General features: G+C 37.8%; 1 protein-coding gene across 1 annotated transcript in view; it reads left to right on the top strand.

The window, feature by feature from the left end:
* Nucleotides 1-19667, top strand: part of LOC134534550 (uncharacterized) — a 28592-nt gene that overhangs the window by 4693 nt on the left and 4232 nt on the right. The window contains exons 3-8 of the mRNA XM_063373032.1: nt 815-980; nt 1063-1189; nt 1545-1645; nt 15139-15218; nt 16100-16177; nt 18987-19110. Of these exons, the coding sequence (XP_063229102.1) occupies nt 815-980; nt 1063-1189; nt 1545-1645; nt 15139-15218; nt 16100-16177; nt 18987-19110 (676 nt within the window). The remainder of the gene's footprint in view (nt 1-814; nt 981-1062; nt 1190-1544; nt 1646-15138; nt 15219-16099; nt 16178-18986; nt 19111-19667) is intronic.

The raw sequence follows: 19667 nt of genomic DNA, 5'->3' as shown, positions 1-19667 counted from the left end.
ATTTTAATATTATAGTTAAAAAATATTATTGCTTGTTATTTTTTAAGTAGGTAAGTGTTTTGGTAGTAACTTTAAACACTAGGTAGGCTTATATAATTTATTTTTACTTCCAATAAAAATAAATCTTATAAATATAATCGAAATGACTGAGCATACATGAATGTTTATTTATAGGTACCTGAATGTAAAGCAGAGTTAAATTTTTTTTGCCTGTTTTTAAAACAAATTTAAAGTTTTATTCCGACGTTGATACAATATTACACACTTGACCTTAAAAATAAGTAGAATGTCATTGTCTACATAAGATTCCTAAAAACCATCCCATTACCCTTTCCCGACCCTTAAAACGGAATTTTGGTAGGTACCTACTACTTAGTAAAATTTTGCAAAACTGCAGTTTAAAATAAGAGGAATATTACTGTGATTATCTAATTATGAACAAAGTGTGTCTACGACCTTTATGGAAACAAATCTCAATGAGTATGAATTAAAAAAATTATACATCTGCAACATTTCATGCTTTTAAATGTTTATCCCTTTTTATTTTTCAAAGGAATTTTTGTAAAATAATATTAAATTGTTATGTTATAGAGTAGGCACTGTAATATAACAGTATTACAGAGGGCTTAAACTGTATATTTTCATCTTTTGCTTACGTTTGACGACATCTGTCATGCCTTCCTCGGTCGCTAAGGTCGCTATTGCCCATCACCATCCATTTTGTCCATGTGCACCGGGAGCGAACGAGTGCAAGTGTCAATGCAGCGGCCCGGTGTGTGTGTGTGTGTGTGTGTGTGTGTGTGTGTGTGTGCAGACAAGTACAATCGTCCATTTACAATATGCTGCAACTAGGTTCCCTCGCCTGCCGCATGGCGACAGCAAAGCGTGTCAGGGGTGGTTCCACCCCTCTGGCAGTGGAGGGAGGGGTGGTCCCGCCACTTCACGCCCGCCGGCTCTGGAGTCAGTGTGGAAGTGCGATAGTAAGTGGTGAGAGCGCTGACCGACAACCGGAGCAGCCCTGACTAATACTACACCCACGCCGAGTGAGACGTCGCCCTGCAGACCAGGGTGCTGAGGCCAGAGGAGCAATTACAAGAGGCGGAGCTGCGGGCAGCTGATCGCCTGGAGGACGAGCGGAGGCGTCGTCGAGAGCTGCTGGTTCGCGCCGACTGGGAGAAGCAGCTACAGGGTGAGAACAGCCTTGACGCCAACCGCCGGTGCTCCCTCTGGTTCGCACAGGCCGTTATGTCACAACAACACTTACTCTTAAGTGCATCGAACACGCCCGAGCGTGATGTCCGCCAAGTGAGTGTAAGTGCACCGCGACGAGCACCAAGTCGTTTACAGCGCCCGGCCGGGTGTGGCAATGTGTAATTATTCTTTTAACTCAAAAACAACCAAATTAATAACAATTAAAAGATAATTAATTCAAGGGAAATTATGTCCAATTGTTCAATAATCATATATTGTGAAATATGTCATTAAGTCCAAAACTGGTCGGAGCTGTTTTCCCGCACTTCACGTGTCTCGGCGCGAGGCCGCAGGGCGGTCTCGCGCCAGTTGCAGTCGGGGACTCGCAGGGGTCGGTCGCTCCGCGAACGCAGAGCCTTCAGAGTTTGCGCCTCATCCAAGTCTCAGCAATAGTGTAAGTTCTTCAAATCCTTTAATCAGCTCTGCGCCGACCCCACTCAGTCGCACGTCTTTTCGTGCGACTCGTTAACTAATCATTTTAGCCCAACAGGGAGTTTTACATTTAGTACGTAATTGTCATGTCCAGAGATTAAGGACAGCGTAAATGAGTTACGCAGTTTTCCGGCTTCGAAGCCAAGTAATCATTATCGTCTAAGGCTCCTAGCCAGCCTCGTGTGTCGAGTTTTAACTCGTTAATCTACGTACCGTATCTAACTTTTATCTACTTTAAATGTGTAACTTCTACGCGTAATCTAACCACATCATAACTGTTTAATTAGTGACTGTAAATTGTATGTTTATCTAACCTGACCTACGTGCTTTTCGGGACTTTTATGTTTTGCAACAGGTTGGATTGCAACTAACTTTAGAACATTCACTCGTACGTGCAGTTTTACACAATAACGCCAATCTCTGCATAAGCTGTTGCAGCATTGCAACTCCGCGACTATCCGCCGCATCTTTCACGTTGATAACGGCCACAGTATAAGTCCGCACATACCATTTTACCATCTATCCTGGTCGCGCGCATCGTCTACGCATAGAGACTCGCGTGCCGCGACGGTCAGACAACAGACGCGGCCAGTACTTGGACCAGTATATGTAACGGTTCTTAATAAAGTGCAGTGTCGTGTCAACCAGTTTATCATTTATTTGTAAGGCGTCCTGGGTGGCCTGAACAGCCCGGGTATATTTAGAATCGCGACGCGCTCCTGCCTGCAGCCACGAGGCCGAACCCCCGTTAATATCCCTGAGATAACTTTTCAAATTAATAAGTACTTAAAAAACTTAGATAGGCAGCGGGATTGGCGTCAGCCTCATAAGCCGAGCCTTACCCTTTCCCCTGCCACTAAGGCTCAAACCTACCCCTGAGACCGAGCCGAGCCCCAACCCATATCGATAACCACAGGGGGAACTGGCATCACGTTTTAATTGTCGTTCAGGCGCGTAGGAAGCAAATATTTAATGGGGGGGGGGGCAAAGGAGAGTATCATTATAAGTGGTGGATTTAACAAAGGGGGTGTCCGGAGGCTCTCCCCCGGTATAACAAAATATATTCTAAGGAGAAAAATGGTGCTATTTAAGCATCTGTCGTACATAAAAATAGAATGTACTACTAGCAGAAATTTTAACTTTTTTTATAACAAATTTATCGAAATGTCTTTATTTATTTTAAGAATAAAGTAACGCACAGACAATAAAATCCCACAAAACCACTTAGCATTGCAATGAGGACAATGCCTCTTGTTTATCTAATGCAATGGCTGGGCAAAATCATCACTTTGCCCGGCCATGAAATGTTATGGCCGGGCAGTCGCCTGGGTCGCTGGGTCGCTGGGTCGCTGGGTCGCTGGGTCGCTGGGTCGCTGGGTCGCTGGGTCGCTGGGTCGCCCCCCCCCCCCCCCTTCCCGGTTCCTACGCGCCTGTTGCCGTTTTACGATACCTGACGTAAATGTGCTTTGTTTACAGGTACAAAAACAATGTTTACATAATTGTTTTGTGTTTTAAATCTCGTTTAAAGCATTTCAAAGACGTTGCCAAGTAACAGTTTATTTATATTACTATTTTATTGACATTTGAATATCGTGAAATTTCCATTTCTTTTGATTTCTTGGACAGTGCCCTGTGATTGGCCTAGGGCTGACAGCACCTCTAACTGAGCGCCTGGCGCCGGGAATGATGGGAATTCGAAAGTTTTGGTCTGGCTGATGCAAATTGCAGCTTCCCATTAGGAACTCTTGACGGAAGCAACTAAATAACAGTTTATTTTACGTGTGCAGACGCGGCTATCATCTCTGTGTCGTTACTCAATGGTGCACAGACCATTATGCACATAAAAGTTTTGCACAATTCGCAAACATATTCGTGCATCAAGTGTCAGTGTCTATATATGGTCCAGTATCCTTCATTCAGGTAGGCCATTTTGGAAAGTCTTTTAAAACATTTTTAACTGACGCGCAGCAATTTTTAGGTCCTTTTACAAAGTCGTGTTGGTGTAAAACCGTATTTATTGTGTGGCCTAGACTTAAAACTATATATTTACAAACATTGCTATTGTTTCCCATGGTCTGGAGTTTCATAAGACTAGCATGACCAGTCGAACTTAGATAACCAAAGGCCAGTAGTCCTGGCAGACAGAGTTTTGATGTTTTATCGCTTTGAGTTAGTCAGACTTTATTTTAAAATTACCCTGAAATATAATTATTTTGAGTTTCTATAAACTTTGAAATTTTTACTGAGAAATATACTGTCTTTTGTATAGGTTGTATCCGACATATCTGGCAACATTAGTTATTATTTTATTTTTTTGCTTTCAACATTTTGTTTTACGAAATCGTGTTGGAATGGTCTGTTGTTAATAAAAAAAAATTTTTATTTGTACAATAATACATTTATGCCATTTTTTTATTTACATACATGTTTGTTGTTATTTTATGTTAAGCCCTGCTCTACATAGTCATAATATAGTAGTTTTGTTTTCAAAGTGTTTTGAGAATTTGTATGTGAAAGAACAGGTATATTCAGTAGGATAGAGAATAATTTCCATAGATTGGAACCTAAAAGCGATAAATAATTCCTTCACACTAATTGAATCACCTCTGGAACTCTTCAACTTTGATATCTTCCAGTGCTGATTCCGAAAATTTATTTACCGCTTCCACATCATCAAAACGCTTCCCTTTTAGTTTTTTCTTCATTCTCGGGAACAGGAAAAAGGCGCATAGAGCTAGGTCTGGCGAATACAGAGGGTTGGGAACGACAAGCCACCCCTGAGAGGCCAAATAGTGGATTCACTCGTAAGGCTGTTGTGTGCAGATGCGTTGTCGTGATGAAGGAACCAGTCGCCTGATCGCCAAAGTTCCGGGCGTAGCCTCCACACATCCTCTTGCAAATGTCTTAAAACTTCCAAATAAAATTTTGGTTGATAGTCTGATCAGGGGGGACAAATTCCAGGTGCACAATTTCACGAACATCAAAAAAGACAATGATCATCATCTTAAGTATTAACATTCTGACGCCAACCGCCGGTGCTCCCTCTGTTTCGCACAGGCCGTTTCGTCCCAACAACACTTACTCGTAAGTGCAACGAACACGCCCGAGCGTGATGTCCACCGTGTGAGTGAAAGTGCGCCGCGACGAACACCAAGTCGACTACAGCGCCCGGCCGGGTGTGGCAATGCGCTAATGTATAATTAAATCAGTAATTCTTCTGTTTAAAAAACCAAAATAATAACAAATAAAAGATACTGAAATAATATGGAAATTATGTGCAATTGTTAAATAATCATGTAATATCAAATATAACATTTAAGTCCAAAACTGGTCGGAGCTGTTTTCCCGCGCTACACGCGTCTTGGAGCGAGGTCGCGCGGCGCTCTAGCGCCAGTTGCCGCCGGGAGCTCACAACAGGGGTCGGTCGCTCTGCGAACGCAGACCCTACAGTTTTCGCGCCACGTCCAGTTCATCGCAATAGTCGTAAGTTTACCAAATCTTTTCAATTAGCTTTGCGTCCGACCCCACTCAGCCGTACGTTCTTAAGTGCGGCTCTTCGCATAATCATTTTAATCCCAACAGGGATATTTCGACATTCTACGTAATTTTTCACGTCCTAAGCATTCGGACAGCGGACTTGAGTCATACGCAGTTTCCAGGCTTCGACGCCAGTGAATCGTTACTTGTTAAGGGCTTCTAGCAAGCCTCGAGTGCCATGTACTAACTTTAATATACGTGTCTTCGATTTGGCTGATTTTAACTGTGTAATATATGTATTTGCAATCTAACCAAGTAATAACTTTGTTAACCTGTAAGAAGTGACGATGCCTCTTGTAGGTTTTTCATCTAGCCGGGCTTACGCACAATTCGAAACATTCGCATTGTAGTGGGTTAGATTGCAACCACCTTAAAGAACGCTTGATTATATTTTGCTGTCATTGTATGTTTAAATTAATTTTCCGTACAAACAGTTGCAATATATCAGCTCTGCGATAATTTGCCGCAGCCTTCGTGTTAGTAACGGTCACAGGATAAATCATTATACACGAGTTTGCAACCTATCCTGTTCGCGCGCAACGTTAATGTGTTGAACCAATCGTGAAACGACGGTCTGACAACAGACTCGGCTAGGCATTGGATAAGCAAATTAGCAGTCTTAATAAAGTGCAGTATCTTTTCAGTCGGTTTTCCTTTTATTTTCAAGGCGTCCTGGGTGGCCTGAACAACCCAGGTAGTTTAAAATTACGACGCACTCCTGCCTGCAGCCACGAGGTCGAACCCCCCTTTTTGCCCCCTGAGATCATTCTCCATTTAATAATTATTCAAAACTTAATCAGGCAGCGGGAGTGGTGTCAATTGAAATTCCATTTTTTTTTGTCTGGGGGAGTTGGGAGTCTTCCAATGGCTTGACACTTGATTGGTTTCTGGGTCATACCCGTAACACCAACTCTCATCACCTGTAATGACTTTATTTAAAAGTTTGGATCACTTTCAATTTATTTATTTTATTTATTTATTCCTGGCTCAAATTCAGTGAAATTATTTTTTTGATCCTGTTTGAGAAGGCGAGGAACAATTTTAGCGGCAACCCATCTCATTGGCAAATCCTTAGTCAAAATCCAACTCCTGTCTCAGAAATTTCGTCGATCGTGAAACGACGATCCTCGTTGATTTTTTGGCGGATTTTTTCAGTGTTTCGATATGTTGAAGGGTGCCCAGAACGAGCATGGTCTTCAACACTCATCTCAGCACTTTTAAAGCGCCTAAACCACTCGAAAACTTATGTGTGGCTCATAGCATTCTCATTGAAAGCCTGTTGAAGCATTTGGTAAGCTTCAATTGCGGATTGTTTGAGCAGAAAATATAATTCCAAACACACGCTTTGTTCTTTTTAATCTGCCAGGCGGAACACAAGAACAGTAATAGAAAAAAAGTCTACTATCAAACATTAACCTACAAACTGATGCCGTCTGGACAGCTTTTTAGTGAAGGTATTCACTAACCCCTTATAGCGGAGAACGCTCTACTACGACTAAGAATGGCAGTGTGCTCTCAGTCCGTTGTTTTTTTTTATATATACCCCTCGTATGTTTGTTAAACTAAAATAGCCGTAGTAAAAAGTAATCTCAAGTTGTAAAATACCTAAGAAAACTGGCATCACAATTATTGAATTATAATACATATTCTCTTTGCATTATGTAAATAGGCTCGATAGAACAACGGTAGAGCATGCGCTTGTTAACCTCAGTGGAAGTGGTTAAAATCTCATTACTGAAAAAAAAAATTTTTTTGAATAAAATTTTTAAATAATATTTTTATACAATAATAATATTAAATCAACTTAAGAGGTTAAAGTTTGTTTGTAGGAAGTATTCAGACTGATTTCAGTTCAAGCAAAAACAAATATTCAAACATATACTTAGTGTTATAATAGCAGTTTTAAAATGTTTCAGGTTAATATTTTAGTAATGCCATAGATGTATAACTTCATAGATGTATAACTTCTTACATGTGCGGAAACTTTATAATATTAATTGTTTAATGGATTTTTAACAAGATGGACAGTATTGAATAAAAATACCTTGTCTAAAATCAGGTCCAAAACTGGGGTTTGTAAATTTTTTCAGATCTTTTTCCCTTTTATTGGAGACATTTCTAAAAGCTTTGAATATATATACTGTATAGAAGTCGCCAGCCCAGGTTAAAATTTCTAATACGGTTTTGAGGTAGTTGGTTAATTCACCGCCGCAATCGCCACCATCTCTAGGGCATCGACTTGTGGTGGTCCCTAGCGGACAAGTGTCGAACTCTTCAAACACCCCTTCCCCCTCCCGCTGGACGACCTTGAGCTGCAGTAAATGAAATGTGGGGGGGTGCGGGGAATGACAGCGGGCGACAGTGCTGCGCTCTAACGTGTACATAACAACTAAGACGATACAGGGCGTTACAGCAGCGCACAGCAGCAGTGAAGTTCCCAAGCTGCTCTTCTTACGCATCTGAAAAACATAGAGTAAATCCTATCCACCCGCGACTTCTATACAGTATATATATTCAAAGCTAAAAGTTTAAAAATTTCCGTTTGTTTCGTGCTGCTCTCTGCGGATGATGGTGGCAAGGAACGTTTATGATTCGGGCAGCAAATTCTAGCGGCGGGCGCAAAAAAAAAGTGTGTATTGGAAAAGCGAAAAATTTATTGATCAGTATATTTATCACGCTCGTCATTATTTTAAATAAATCTACTTTGAATCAGAAACACACTCACTCCATAGACTAATATCTCCATGGAGGCTGTATCTAGTGACAGCCCCTGGGTGTAGCTTCACATTTCTTTCTCGCAGCCGCTGAATCCCACGTCTCTGGCGAAGTTCGCCTAGTGCCAGCAGCACTCACTGCGGTTGCCACGTGAACCACAGCCCACTAACACCACGCGTAGCTTCATCGTTGCGTCGCTCAAAAAAATTGCCAAACCATTAATTAAATTAAATATGTGATTCACATTAAATATTTAAAAAAAAAAGTTCACCAACCTTTAACACAGTAAAAATTTTCATTTTGAGTAGAGCTGATAAAATAACATCAGACGTACTTTTGACAGCATTTAAATGCAGCAAGATCTTAAACCACTTTAACAAAAATGCACTAAGTGCCAATTTTAAACCAATTTAAAGTTGCAAAAAGTAAAATGTGGCGTTTGCTTAACACATATTAATAATTTTTTGTTTGTTAATTTGATAAGAATATTCGGATGTTTAAAGTCTGAATATGTCTCGCAGCACCTGTAAAAACACTCGCCTTTTCTGAATATAATTCACTCAAATGCGCATATGTATACCAGAGAGAAAGAGAAAAAGAAAGAGAAGAAGAAAATTATGTCATAATTCTTTCTCGCAGAACAATAGTAGACTAATAATAGTGCTGCGTAATAACTACTTTGGTACCTACTGATAGTGTGTTGACGAGAGCTTAAGATAATATGGGTACGTGTTTCTGATACGGCGTAGGTCTTTACAGTGTGTCTGGGGCAACCACCATTGATAAGCCTGGCTGACAATTTGTTAGGTCTAAATTTGCTTCTAGCATAACATGATTTGAGAAATCACTTATAGGTACGTTGTACCACAATAAACCGAAGTGTAGGTACGTAGTCTTATAAACTACCATTAGAATGGCGATTTCTATGAATACAAATATCAATATTAATACTGTATTTTACTGTGCATCAACCCCTTTTTATAACTATTTTTCCCTTGATAAGGGGCCCATCAGTCAGGGGTGTTTTTTTTTTTTTATTAGTGAAACGGGATGGCTCGTTGGCGTGTATAGCGCGGTGTTGCCTCTAAACGCTTTCAAGAAACCGTACCGCGTGTTTCCTGCCTTAAAATTATTTCGAAAACACGCTTAGCCCTTTTCACTCTTTAAAAACGAAATACTGAAACGGAACTACTCATACGCCCTCAGCGTATTCTTAAATGTTTCACGTAAACAGACACCATTAGGATATCTTGAGCAGTTATCAAATCGTATGGTTTCTTCTAAAGCTCTCCATACCGCATGTGTGCCCAGGTAGGCGAAATGGTGGTGTGTGTATGTGTGTGTGTGTGTTTGTCTTTAAAGTCGGTTTACGGACGATAATTTTACGTGATAACGTTATAAGAAAACATTGATGAAAAATTGCATACTTTTTAATTTTTAAATATTATTTACAGTTTTTTGCAAATTTAATATAAATAATTTGTTTAAATATAATCACGAACAATTAGTTATAGAAATAAACTGAAATCAAATCAATGTCAATAAATTGTTAATTTGAAATGACGAAATTGGACACATAAATCAAATTTTTTAAATTTTTGCTTTTAAAAAGCTCGCCTTAACCTGTTTGATATTATAGAAGATTTTCTCGCACGGTGGTTGGCCGGTTCTTTTACGCTCGGCTCAGACGGAACGTGACAATGAGTCATGCTTTTTCGTGCGTGCAGCCGGCGTTCATCGATTTATACGACGTTATCACGTCAAAATGATGACCTCATTAACATAACAGACAGTAATTCTCAAAGTGAACTCCCTGCCGTCTCAACAAATTATATACAAGGTGGGCCTATGTTCCCGTTTCTTTATCCAGCCGTGAAGTAAAAAATCAATCTAACTTAAATAATAATGCGGTATCAAGCCGCTAAGCTTAAGCATTGGTATGATTTTTCTGGTTTACTAGCTTCTCGTCATCGAATACACTCGTCGCGAACCAACTAGCTCAGAGTTGTCACACTCGCAGCTCTCGCTTTTGTCCAGTTGGTTAATTTGGAGATTTGTCTCATATTCTCATTACTCACCTGCAATTACTGTATTTTATTGGGTGTTGAAGTCTCGATAAATAGTTTAGTGCGGAAATGCTTAAAAAAAAAGTGTAATTTTTTCTTTTAATCTTAAACTAACATAGAGATAAAACTTCCTAAGAGAAAAATGCTTCAGTAATAAAAAGCAATATAACTTTAACGACAAAACCCCTCGCGAGCATGTAAACGAGTTTATATCGCCCTGAGTAAAACTACACTCGCCGAGCGAGTGAGATGCGCAGGCGCCAAGTTTATATTCGCCGACGGGATTGCAAGCCCGCTTTATGCTGGAGTTACAGCAGCGCTAAAGGCGCGGAGCGAGTGAAATAATATCTAACCAATCGCGTTCGCCACATCTGTGACGTCAGCATGACAACGTCGCGGGCGTGACAGACATTCCGATTAGGAAGATTTTATATTTCCTTCGCGTCGCGGGCGCGACATTACTGAAAATACCATCAAAATATTATTTTAAAAAGAGAGGGGGAAAAACAGATCCTGCTCCAACAAATGATATGCAAATTAGGTGATTAATCACTTATCAGTCACCCCCTTCCCCCTCTCTATTAGTCAGCAATAATTTTGTTTTGTTGTTCTCTCCCTTTTTACCTGGGTGGTCCCCAATTTCTGTTAATTTATTGGTGTAAGTGACAGGTTTGCACCCCCCCTATTCACCCAAGTTTTCGAGAAGGTTTGTGGAGGGAAATATGTTCGGTTCTTTGTATAACAGTATGTGTAAAAACACATACGATTTTTAAATAAGTTTTTCGAGACGCACTTTGAATACTTAGATATAAATTTTAAAAAAATATTTTGTCTTCAAGTTGGAATTCTTGGAAGGGGGGGGGTGAAAGAGAGTGAGAGGGGGGAAGTGTGTATTTTTTTGGTGAGTGGGAGGGGAAGGGGAAGTACACATGTCACTCACACCAATAAATCAACAGAGAAGTGGGGTGTGGCTGTGTCATGGACACGGCCGTGTGTTGAACGTAAATACGTGTACGTAACAGGTAATATTTTCTAGACAAAATATTTTAGGTATGTTATAATCACGCTTTTTTTATTTTAACACCATATATATTTGCTGTAACTATTTCACAGTAATGTTTTATATATATATATTCAATCAGTAAATTTTGACGAGAGCTGACGATTGAAACCGAAACGAACGTCGTAGCTTCTCCGAGTCAAACGTTATACTAAATTGAAATTTCGAAATGCATCAAAATGGTGGTGCTTCCCCCTCCACCGCTCGCGATGCGTCACAGTCCTCACTTAGCGTTACGAATTCTTTGATCCTTTAGCTATTCAGTGGTGTTTTTAAATTTTAAATGGAGATGATTCATATCTAACTGCAACACCAAACTGTATCCCCCGATTTTATCATTCGTCCCACTATGGAAGCAATTTTAAAGACGTATTCGCGTCAAAACAAATTATTTATGGGCTTAAACTCCCTGTAGGAAGGGGGACTGGCAACCACCCAGGTAGAGGGGAAGAGAACAATACAATAGAACCAAATGATTGATGACTGCCAGGGGGGAAGGGATGACAGTAATAAATTACCTAATTTGCATGTACCTACTTCGTTGGGGCAGAATCGGTTTCTACCGCTACAGTTATCATGTGTTTGGTTCAAGAAACATTTTTACATAGTTGTTTATTACAGTAGAACTTTGATTAAAGGTCAGCATGGATAAGCGAAAATCAGGGATAGTCAAATTCAAATATATTTAGGTTATACAATACAGAAAATTCATAAGTAATTTATACCAAACAAATGTACAAGTATTACTGACACTAATTACTACTTTTTAGTTAGTTTTACTCCTTTATTGTCTTCCTTAATGAAATACACTTTGTGGTATTGGATTCCCCCCAACCCAAAAAAAAAAATGTTTAATTATTTAATTGAGAACCCGGTTAACCGAATGCCCAGTTAATCGGGTCACGGATAAACAGAGGTTCTACTGTATTTGTTTGTCGAGTGGGTAAAAACTGCAATTCACAACAACAACAAAAAAAAGTTTTTTTTCAATCGCATTGCATCTTTCGCGTCGCGTCCGTCGCACCATAGATAAAGGTTCGTCGCGCTATTGTGATTCCAGCATAACTCAGGGTTCATCTTCGCTGGGCATTAGCCAGAATAGCCAGAGTTACTCGCGGTCCGCTATTCTCCCTCGTTTTTCTGTGATCCGCTACGCGCGCTTCAAATACCGACGTTGACATTAAGTTGTACGTCAGAGAGAGAGAGGCTATCTGCGATAACGGGATGCCCCGATAAGGCATTTTGAATGCAACCAGAGTAGACGCGTAGGTTATATAAAGCTGTGGAAGAGAAAGTATTGTTACCACTTTCTCTTCCACAGCAACAGTGGTTTAGCAAGTACATTTATGTTTGAAGGTGAGTTTGAAGGAGAGCAACATGTCGCGCTTCTGGTCATGTTTACGTAACGATTTGATGGCGTCCCAAGTTATTCCCGTGTGTAAAAACTACAGGAAAGGAACAGTATTCTACATTCTTTTGTAGTTTATAATCGCATTGTTTATCTATATTGTCCAACTATACAAGTTGAGTTTGCATGAATAGTTAACAACGTAAGTAAATGCATTTAATCTATATATTTTTTTAAAAAATTAATATTACTTTATTTTGTAACACATTTTTTTTAACCTATTCTTATTTTTTTAACTTAAACTTTACGAGTTTATTTATGTATAACTATCTAGAAACAACCAACGAAAAGGTACATATAATTTTTTGTATGTCTTTAGTTATTGTACTACATCATGCAGATACAGGGGCGTTGACGGGCGGGGGGGGGGGGGGGGGAGGGGGGGGGGAAATTAGGTGTTCTGACCCCCCTCCTACCCATAATTTTTTTTCTTATCTGAAAGCAGGTTAACTAAAAGCCTGGGTGTGTTTCTGCTATCACCGGCCACTGCACTGAAGGGGAAGAGTAAGCAAACACTACCGATTCTCCTTCCCTTCCCCTTCCCCTGTCGCGAGCAGAAGCTATAGTTTGTGACGCCGTGACGGGTCCCAAGCTTTCAAATTATTCCTTTTTTTTTTTTTGTATTGTCGATCTTCGAGCATAATTTATGATTTTGAGTGGATGTGGACAAGGCACTTGGATTGATTAAAATATTTTTAATTAATTTCTTACTTCATAACTCATTTTTTTATTAAAAAATTAATATTTTTACCATTACAATATTTATAGTTAAGTACCGAAAACTGCTAAAATAGCACTATTTTACACCTTAAAATACAAATTTTTTCGGGGGAGGAACCCCAGACCCCCTGCTTTAATAGGGACCATGCTTCTTAACTCCCCCCCCCCCCCCCCATACTCAAATCCTGGCTATGCCACTGTGCAGATATATGTAGTTCATTAAGTAAAAGTAGGACAGGACTGCTGAGTCCAGTGGAGAGAGAAGATCTCAAGAATGTGAGGGGAAGCTTTCTGCCCAAAATCGCTGATCTAAGACCACTGCCTTATTTGGGACCAGGCTTCAGTGAAATAGAAATCAAAAATTCAATTTTTGTATTATATTAAAATTACATAACAATACCCCATAATTTTTCATTAAGTCATTACACATTTACTTAAAATTTATCATGACTCTTAAACCATTTAATTTTAAATGCAGACCTGCCAACATTCAAATTTAAAAAATCATGAGGTCCTCGATAAAAATTTTCAGGCCTATAAATACAGGTTAGATATTAAAAAACAACAAAAGAGAATCTTTAAATTTAAGTGACATACCTGTACATTTCTTACATGGTCTCTGCTTCAAAATTTATTTCAACAAATTATAGGTTGCAGATTTAATTTAGTTGAACATAATTTAGCGCTGTCGTGTAGTGATCATGCAGGGCCGCAACTAAAAAAAGATGTAAAATAACATTCTGCTCGTGTAACACTATTATCACTGTTCACAGCAAAATTAATTTTTTTATTGGGAGCAATACACTTCACGTGTTAATTGTGTTTTTTTGTAGCGACATGTTTCACAATGTCTCCTCTTTCCACTATGCGAGATAGAAATATCAGCACGGCACACGCTACAAAATGCAAAATTTCTTCCTTTACGTGACTCGAGTATTGATGGAAACGCGTTACTGTAAGCTTTCGTTAAACTTGTTTTGTAACTTTTACAAACAAAATCTTGGGGCCCCGAAAAATCGTGAGGAAACACTATTTTGGCGTGAGGACGTGAGATGGACCTTAAAATCGTGAGCCTCACACCAAAATCGTGAGAGTTGGCAGGTCTGTAAATGAGAACCCTCCAATTGTAATGTTATATATATATATATATATACTAATAATTAAACTGTTTGAGATAAAAACTCCGTGAATTGGATGAAATGATGGCTATTAATATTTGTAGAACTAAAAATGTAGTTTTTTTTTTTAATTTAATAAATGTGTTTGTAGGTTTGTTCCTGTATCAATTGAAAACTACGTGACAGATTTTGATGAAACTTTTTTAAATTTATTAGTAAGGTATTTGACTAACTTAAACACCAAACTATATAATTCCAGCATTCCGCAGCTTGCCCTCCTTGTGTTTCCCCTCTTCCCCCAACCAGCTACTGTTTGTACGTGCCCTCTCTTTCTACTGCTACCTCCCCTCCCTGGTGTAGTGGTAGCCCGCCAAATAAACTACAGTTCGCATCTGTAACTTTGCATGGCTTCTTTTCTGTACATGTGTTCCTTAATAAAAGTTGCTTGTTTTGGCATTTCCTGCCACCCATTAAATTTATGCCCCCCCCCCTCTGTCAATTTGCCAACAACCTGTATACACTCCTGGCATTTTATTTAGCAAAAACTTTCTAAATGAAATCACATACATAAATTTCTTACAATGTTAAAATATTAGCACTATCCTGAAATTGCACGAGCGAAGCCGCGGGTTATTACCTGATAAATTATATTTCTAAACTTTAGGGTGGAATCTTTTTTATACAATTTGGTTATCTTTATATTAATCAATTATTTTATCCCCCCCCCCCTTTACTTGCAGAAGAACGTTTGAATAGAGAGTAGAGTTGTCAGTGGTCAGAATAAGATTAAACCTACATTTAAATAATTGAAATGTGATGTTTTTGTTACAGAAAATGGTTCTAGAAGAGTACAAGGACCTTGTTGGAGCGGCCGCAGGCACGGCAGTTACACTCGCAAAGTTTTCAGGAGTGTAAGTTTGAAATTCTAAGAGCATATGTAAAATATAGTTTAAATATTAAGTACACTAAAAAAATATTTTAAGTAAATTTTGAAACAGCTAAAGGCAATGCATTTTTTTTTTTTTAGTGATTTTACTTAAAATGCACTTATTACTTGTATTCAATTCCTTTGTAAGTGGACTTTTTTTATAATTCGTGCTAACTTTCGTATCTTCTCTTATAAATATTACATACAGACTTTGCTTAAAAATTGCGTCAATACTTTCACTGATTCTAAGACGTGCATTTTTTTTTTTAAAGTGAAACTTCTTTGCTGAGGAGCCTACAACTTTCGAGAGTTACAAAAATTCCGATCACACGAGGGGAATAGTTAGGTATGTAAAGGAGGAGAGTGCGTCAGCGGCGACGACACTCCAATGCATGCACTAGCGGTCAAATGGGAAGATAACAAAGAAGGGGGGATAGGTACATAGCGAAGCATGCTATATGCTAGTTGTAGCAGCCGGAAGGGTGTGACGGCAGGCGACAGGTAGAAATGACGTAGCAGTGATGCTACAGAATTTTCGTAACACTGCTTGAGTTTGTCAACTCCTTAGTTTTCATAATGGTTGATAGATGCTACCATATTTCTTTTATTTAATTTAAAGTATCTACAATTTATTTATTCGTGTGGAAAACAGTTATTGATTTGTGCAATTAACTTTTTTAACTATCATTCTTATTTATGTAAATAGTGTGATTGAAAATGTAAATAATTCATCTCTAGCTATATCTAAGAATCAATAAAGTTTCATTTCTGTCATGCGTGGACTCCACGTACTCACTTTTATATATATATATATATATATATATATATATATATATATATATATATATATTATTTTTTTTAAAGGTTTACCTGCAAGAGTATTATCAAGCAAAGGTCAACCAGAAATGTTCCTGTTTATCCATTCCTAAGTGGCGCTGTCTTGTAAGTATAACTGCCTTTATTGGTGTGTTTGTACATATATGCTTATAGTTTCAAGTGTGGACCTTCTTACGTGGAGTTTTCAGTTGGTTCCAAAATTTGTCTTTTGAAGAAGTTAAAACTGTTAAAATTATAATATCAGTCTGTTTTTTCCTGAAATACTTCATGTTTGTGTTAAATTGATAGCAGTGGAAAATCATTTTCAGTACCACTATTATATTGAAAGTACTAATGGTTTGTACCGATACACGACCAAAGAGTATCACATTAACTATGGCTACGCTCAGATTTTGTCCAAGAGTACAGATTTACGATTTGATAAAAATTTGTATTGAAATCCAACTGCACACAGATGATTTAACAAGTCTGCTTTACCTTACGTGTATTTTTCTACTTTGTTATTGGCTGAAGGAGCTCCATAGTGTCTTCTTTCTTTCCCTTATGTCCATTTTGGACTGCAACACCCTTGCAGTAGCATATAGTTTACCATAGATGGCGAAAGTGGTAAAATATTGGACTCTTATTCAGGAGGATTCATTTGAATCCCAGTACAGGCAACCGTGTTTCGGTTTTCCAGTCGCTGGAATGGTTACTTAAGGGCTATGTGACTGTTGGTTTCGAAAGTTTTTACGTCATAACAATTTTATATCATTTGATTTTTAAAATTTAGCTTCGTTAAGTCATAGTATAAAATTTAATAGAATGCCTGAAGTAAATAATGACTTGATGGTATAAATAGTTTGCCATGCGAAGTCATTGGCATTTAGTATTTTCAATCATTTTCTGAAATTACAACTGTAATAGTACTGTGAATATAAACTATGACACATACTTAATACTATACTTCTTAACGTGTGATACACGTTTTAATGAAGGCAAATTTTCAATACTAAACGATAAAAAAACTGTTATTACATAACATATTTTGAAACCATTATTGTGAATTTTAGATCCTTTCTTTCCCACTAAACATAGGCCAAGGCCAAGTTGGATATTCTCCCAATTTTTTTAAATTAAGTTCGTTGAATATCTCCGTAACCAAATCGTTACTGCCACATATTTCTCTTGATGAAATTTAACAGTGCGGATATGTAATTGGTTTCCTTAGTTTTCAGAGATCGTCGTAAATGCTCTGTGTAAAAAGGTAACTTATTGGAATGAGCAAATGGAGATAATTTTTTGAATGGTAACATAATGAACTGAAAGGCCCGAAGGCCCCAGATATTTCAATGGGGAGATTACCACGGCATGACTGAGGCGTACTATAGCGTGTATAATCCTTAGTTAGCAGTGTGCATTTTAATGGGCATTTACTCTCTTGCCAATGCACAATATCTGCTATTAGCGCTGTCCTAATTTTAGTGTGTTCTGTTATCATATATATCCAAAGAGAACAAAATTTTTAAATTAAATGATGTAATGAAAAAATTTTTAAATGCATGGAAAAAAATTATTTTGTGAAGGAAAATTTGGCATGAGAATTTTGAGAACATAAATTCTGGTTGTTTTTCACTAAAAGCATAATATTACAATATTGTAAAGAAACGTAACTGAAAGATACCATCTTGGTTTCAACCGGTTTTGTCATTAAATATTTTTATATTATTTAGTATTAAAAATTTTGGCTCTGTTTGATTGTAGTGCATAATGAATGTGATGCCTTGTTGTTAATAGTGACCAACTTCTACAAATAGTTTCTCCTGTGAAATAGTAAATAATTAGGGTTTAAAATTGATAACTTTTATTTCAGAATGTATACAATTGTAAAAATACTGCCAAAATGCAATATTTTGTGGTCTTAGAAAAATCAACAAAAAGTACAATAAAAAAATAGTGCGTGGAGTCCCTCCGCGCGGAAGAAGTGAAACTTCGTAATGTGGAAATGAAAATAGGAAGGGGTAGAAATTTATTTTTGGTGAAATCATATTGTTTCTTTAAGACAAACGTTATTAACATTGCTTACAATTCACAATTGATTGCATCTTTTAATTATAATTTTCGAGTGGAGAAATATCCAAATCTATAACATTAACAATGGGATTATGATAACTAAAGTAAGATACGAAATGTTTGAGTTCTATTTTTTCAATATTTCTTGCAAAAACTGCATCAATGGTAGTTCCCCCTTTGGTTTTCACGACGCTCACACTGTTTACTTCGCTGCATATCAAGAATACCACGCGCATGTGCTTGGGATCTACAGACTCACTCTCTTACTCTATCCTTCTTTCTACCTTTGTGTATTTTTCTTTCTCTCTCCTTCTTGCGTTGGAATATTGGACGCTACTCACTAACGCTCGCGCATGCGTTCGAGTGCCACACATTCACTCTCGCTCTGTCTCTTTCTATTCCCCCTCCCCAGGAGCGTTGAACGTTTAAAGCAACAGTGCTTTCATACCCCCTCCATCGTAGTGTTAAACGTTTAACGCAATCTTGTTGGAAGTCGCATTAGAAGTTTCACTTCAAAAAATTAAAACTTATTATAATTATTGATGGTAAACGAAATAAGAATTTGAGGCTAACAAGCGGCGTAGTATCAACCTGGCAACAGTGGGCTCAATTTGCCTTCTGTTGGAAACTAAGCCTGGGATAGACTATAGACGAGGTGATTCTGCGATGGTTCAACATTGCCTTCCGTAGAATGGTGGTGAAGGGGCTAGTCCTGAACCACTCAACCATAAACAATTGCAACATATATCATGTAATAAATAAATATTTTCAGATAGAATCCTCTCATGCCTTTAAAGTAATTGTTTTATATTAAATAATATATATGTACCACATAATTGTTTACACTTTCATGTTGTTTCAGGTCCATTATACTGTTGCAGAATTCTTTGCTTATGCAAGATTCTAACCTGATTATTTCAGGTGTTGTTGGGCTTGCGATACAGATTGTTTACATGTTGATATATTACATATTTTGTGAAAATAAGGTAATTTACAAGTTATTTATTTATCATGTCTGTTGTTGAATGTATTATTATTAATATTTTTATTGCGGGATAAGATAAATACATACAGTATTGCATATTAATTATAAAATTTTGAATTCCTTTAAAACTAGGTAAACAATATTTTTACAAGTAGTAATTCTGAAAATTAAATAAAAGCGCTGCATTGCACTGTCATACACATAAAGGCTCAAGATGAATTCACAATTGTCTGGAAATATATAATGAGTACCTACATTTATGTCTGGCAGACACCCTGAAACTTAAACAAGGAATAAAGTTCAGGTCAGTTTCGAACTTACACATAATATGTAGTAATTGTTCTCCAACCCTCTTAGAGATGATTACACAAACATTTAAATAAGCAGGAAATAAATGCATAATGCTTTCCTCGAATGTTAAATTTTCTTATTTTAAAATTTTTCAAACTAATGAAGACTAAAAGAAAAGTGGATATTTCATTGTTAAACAATGCTGTAATGTTTCACTTATAAAACACTCATTAAATGAAGCTGTCCACTCTCTTTGTGATTAAGTAT

Source organism: Bacillus rossius, chromosome 7 (assembly GCF_032445375.1).
Source record: "Bacillus rossius redtenbacheri isolate Brsri chromosome 7, Brsri_v3, whole genome shotgun sequence".
In the NCBI taxonomy this organism is placed as follows: Eukaryota; Metazoa; Arthropoda; class Insecta; order Phasmatodea; family Bacillidae; genus Bacillus; species Bacillus rossius.
Note: the sequence above shows the minus strand (reverse complement) of the source record. Positions and strands in the feature narration are given on the sequence as shown.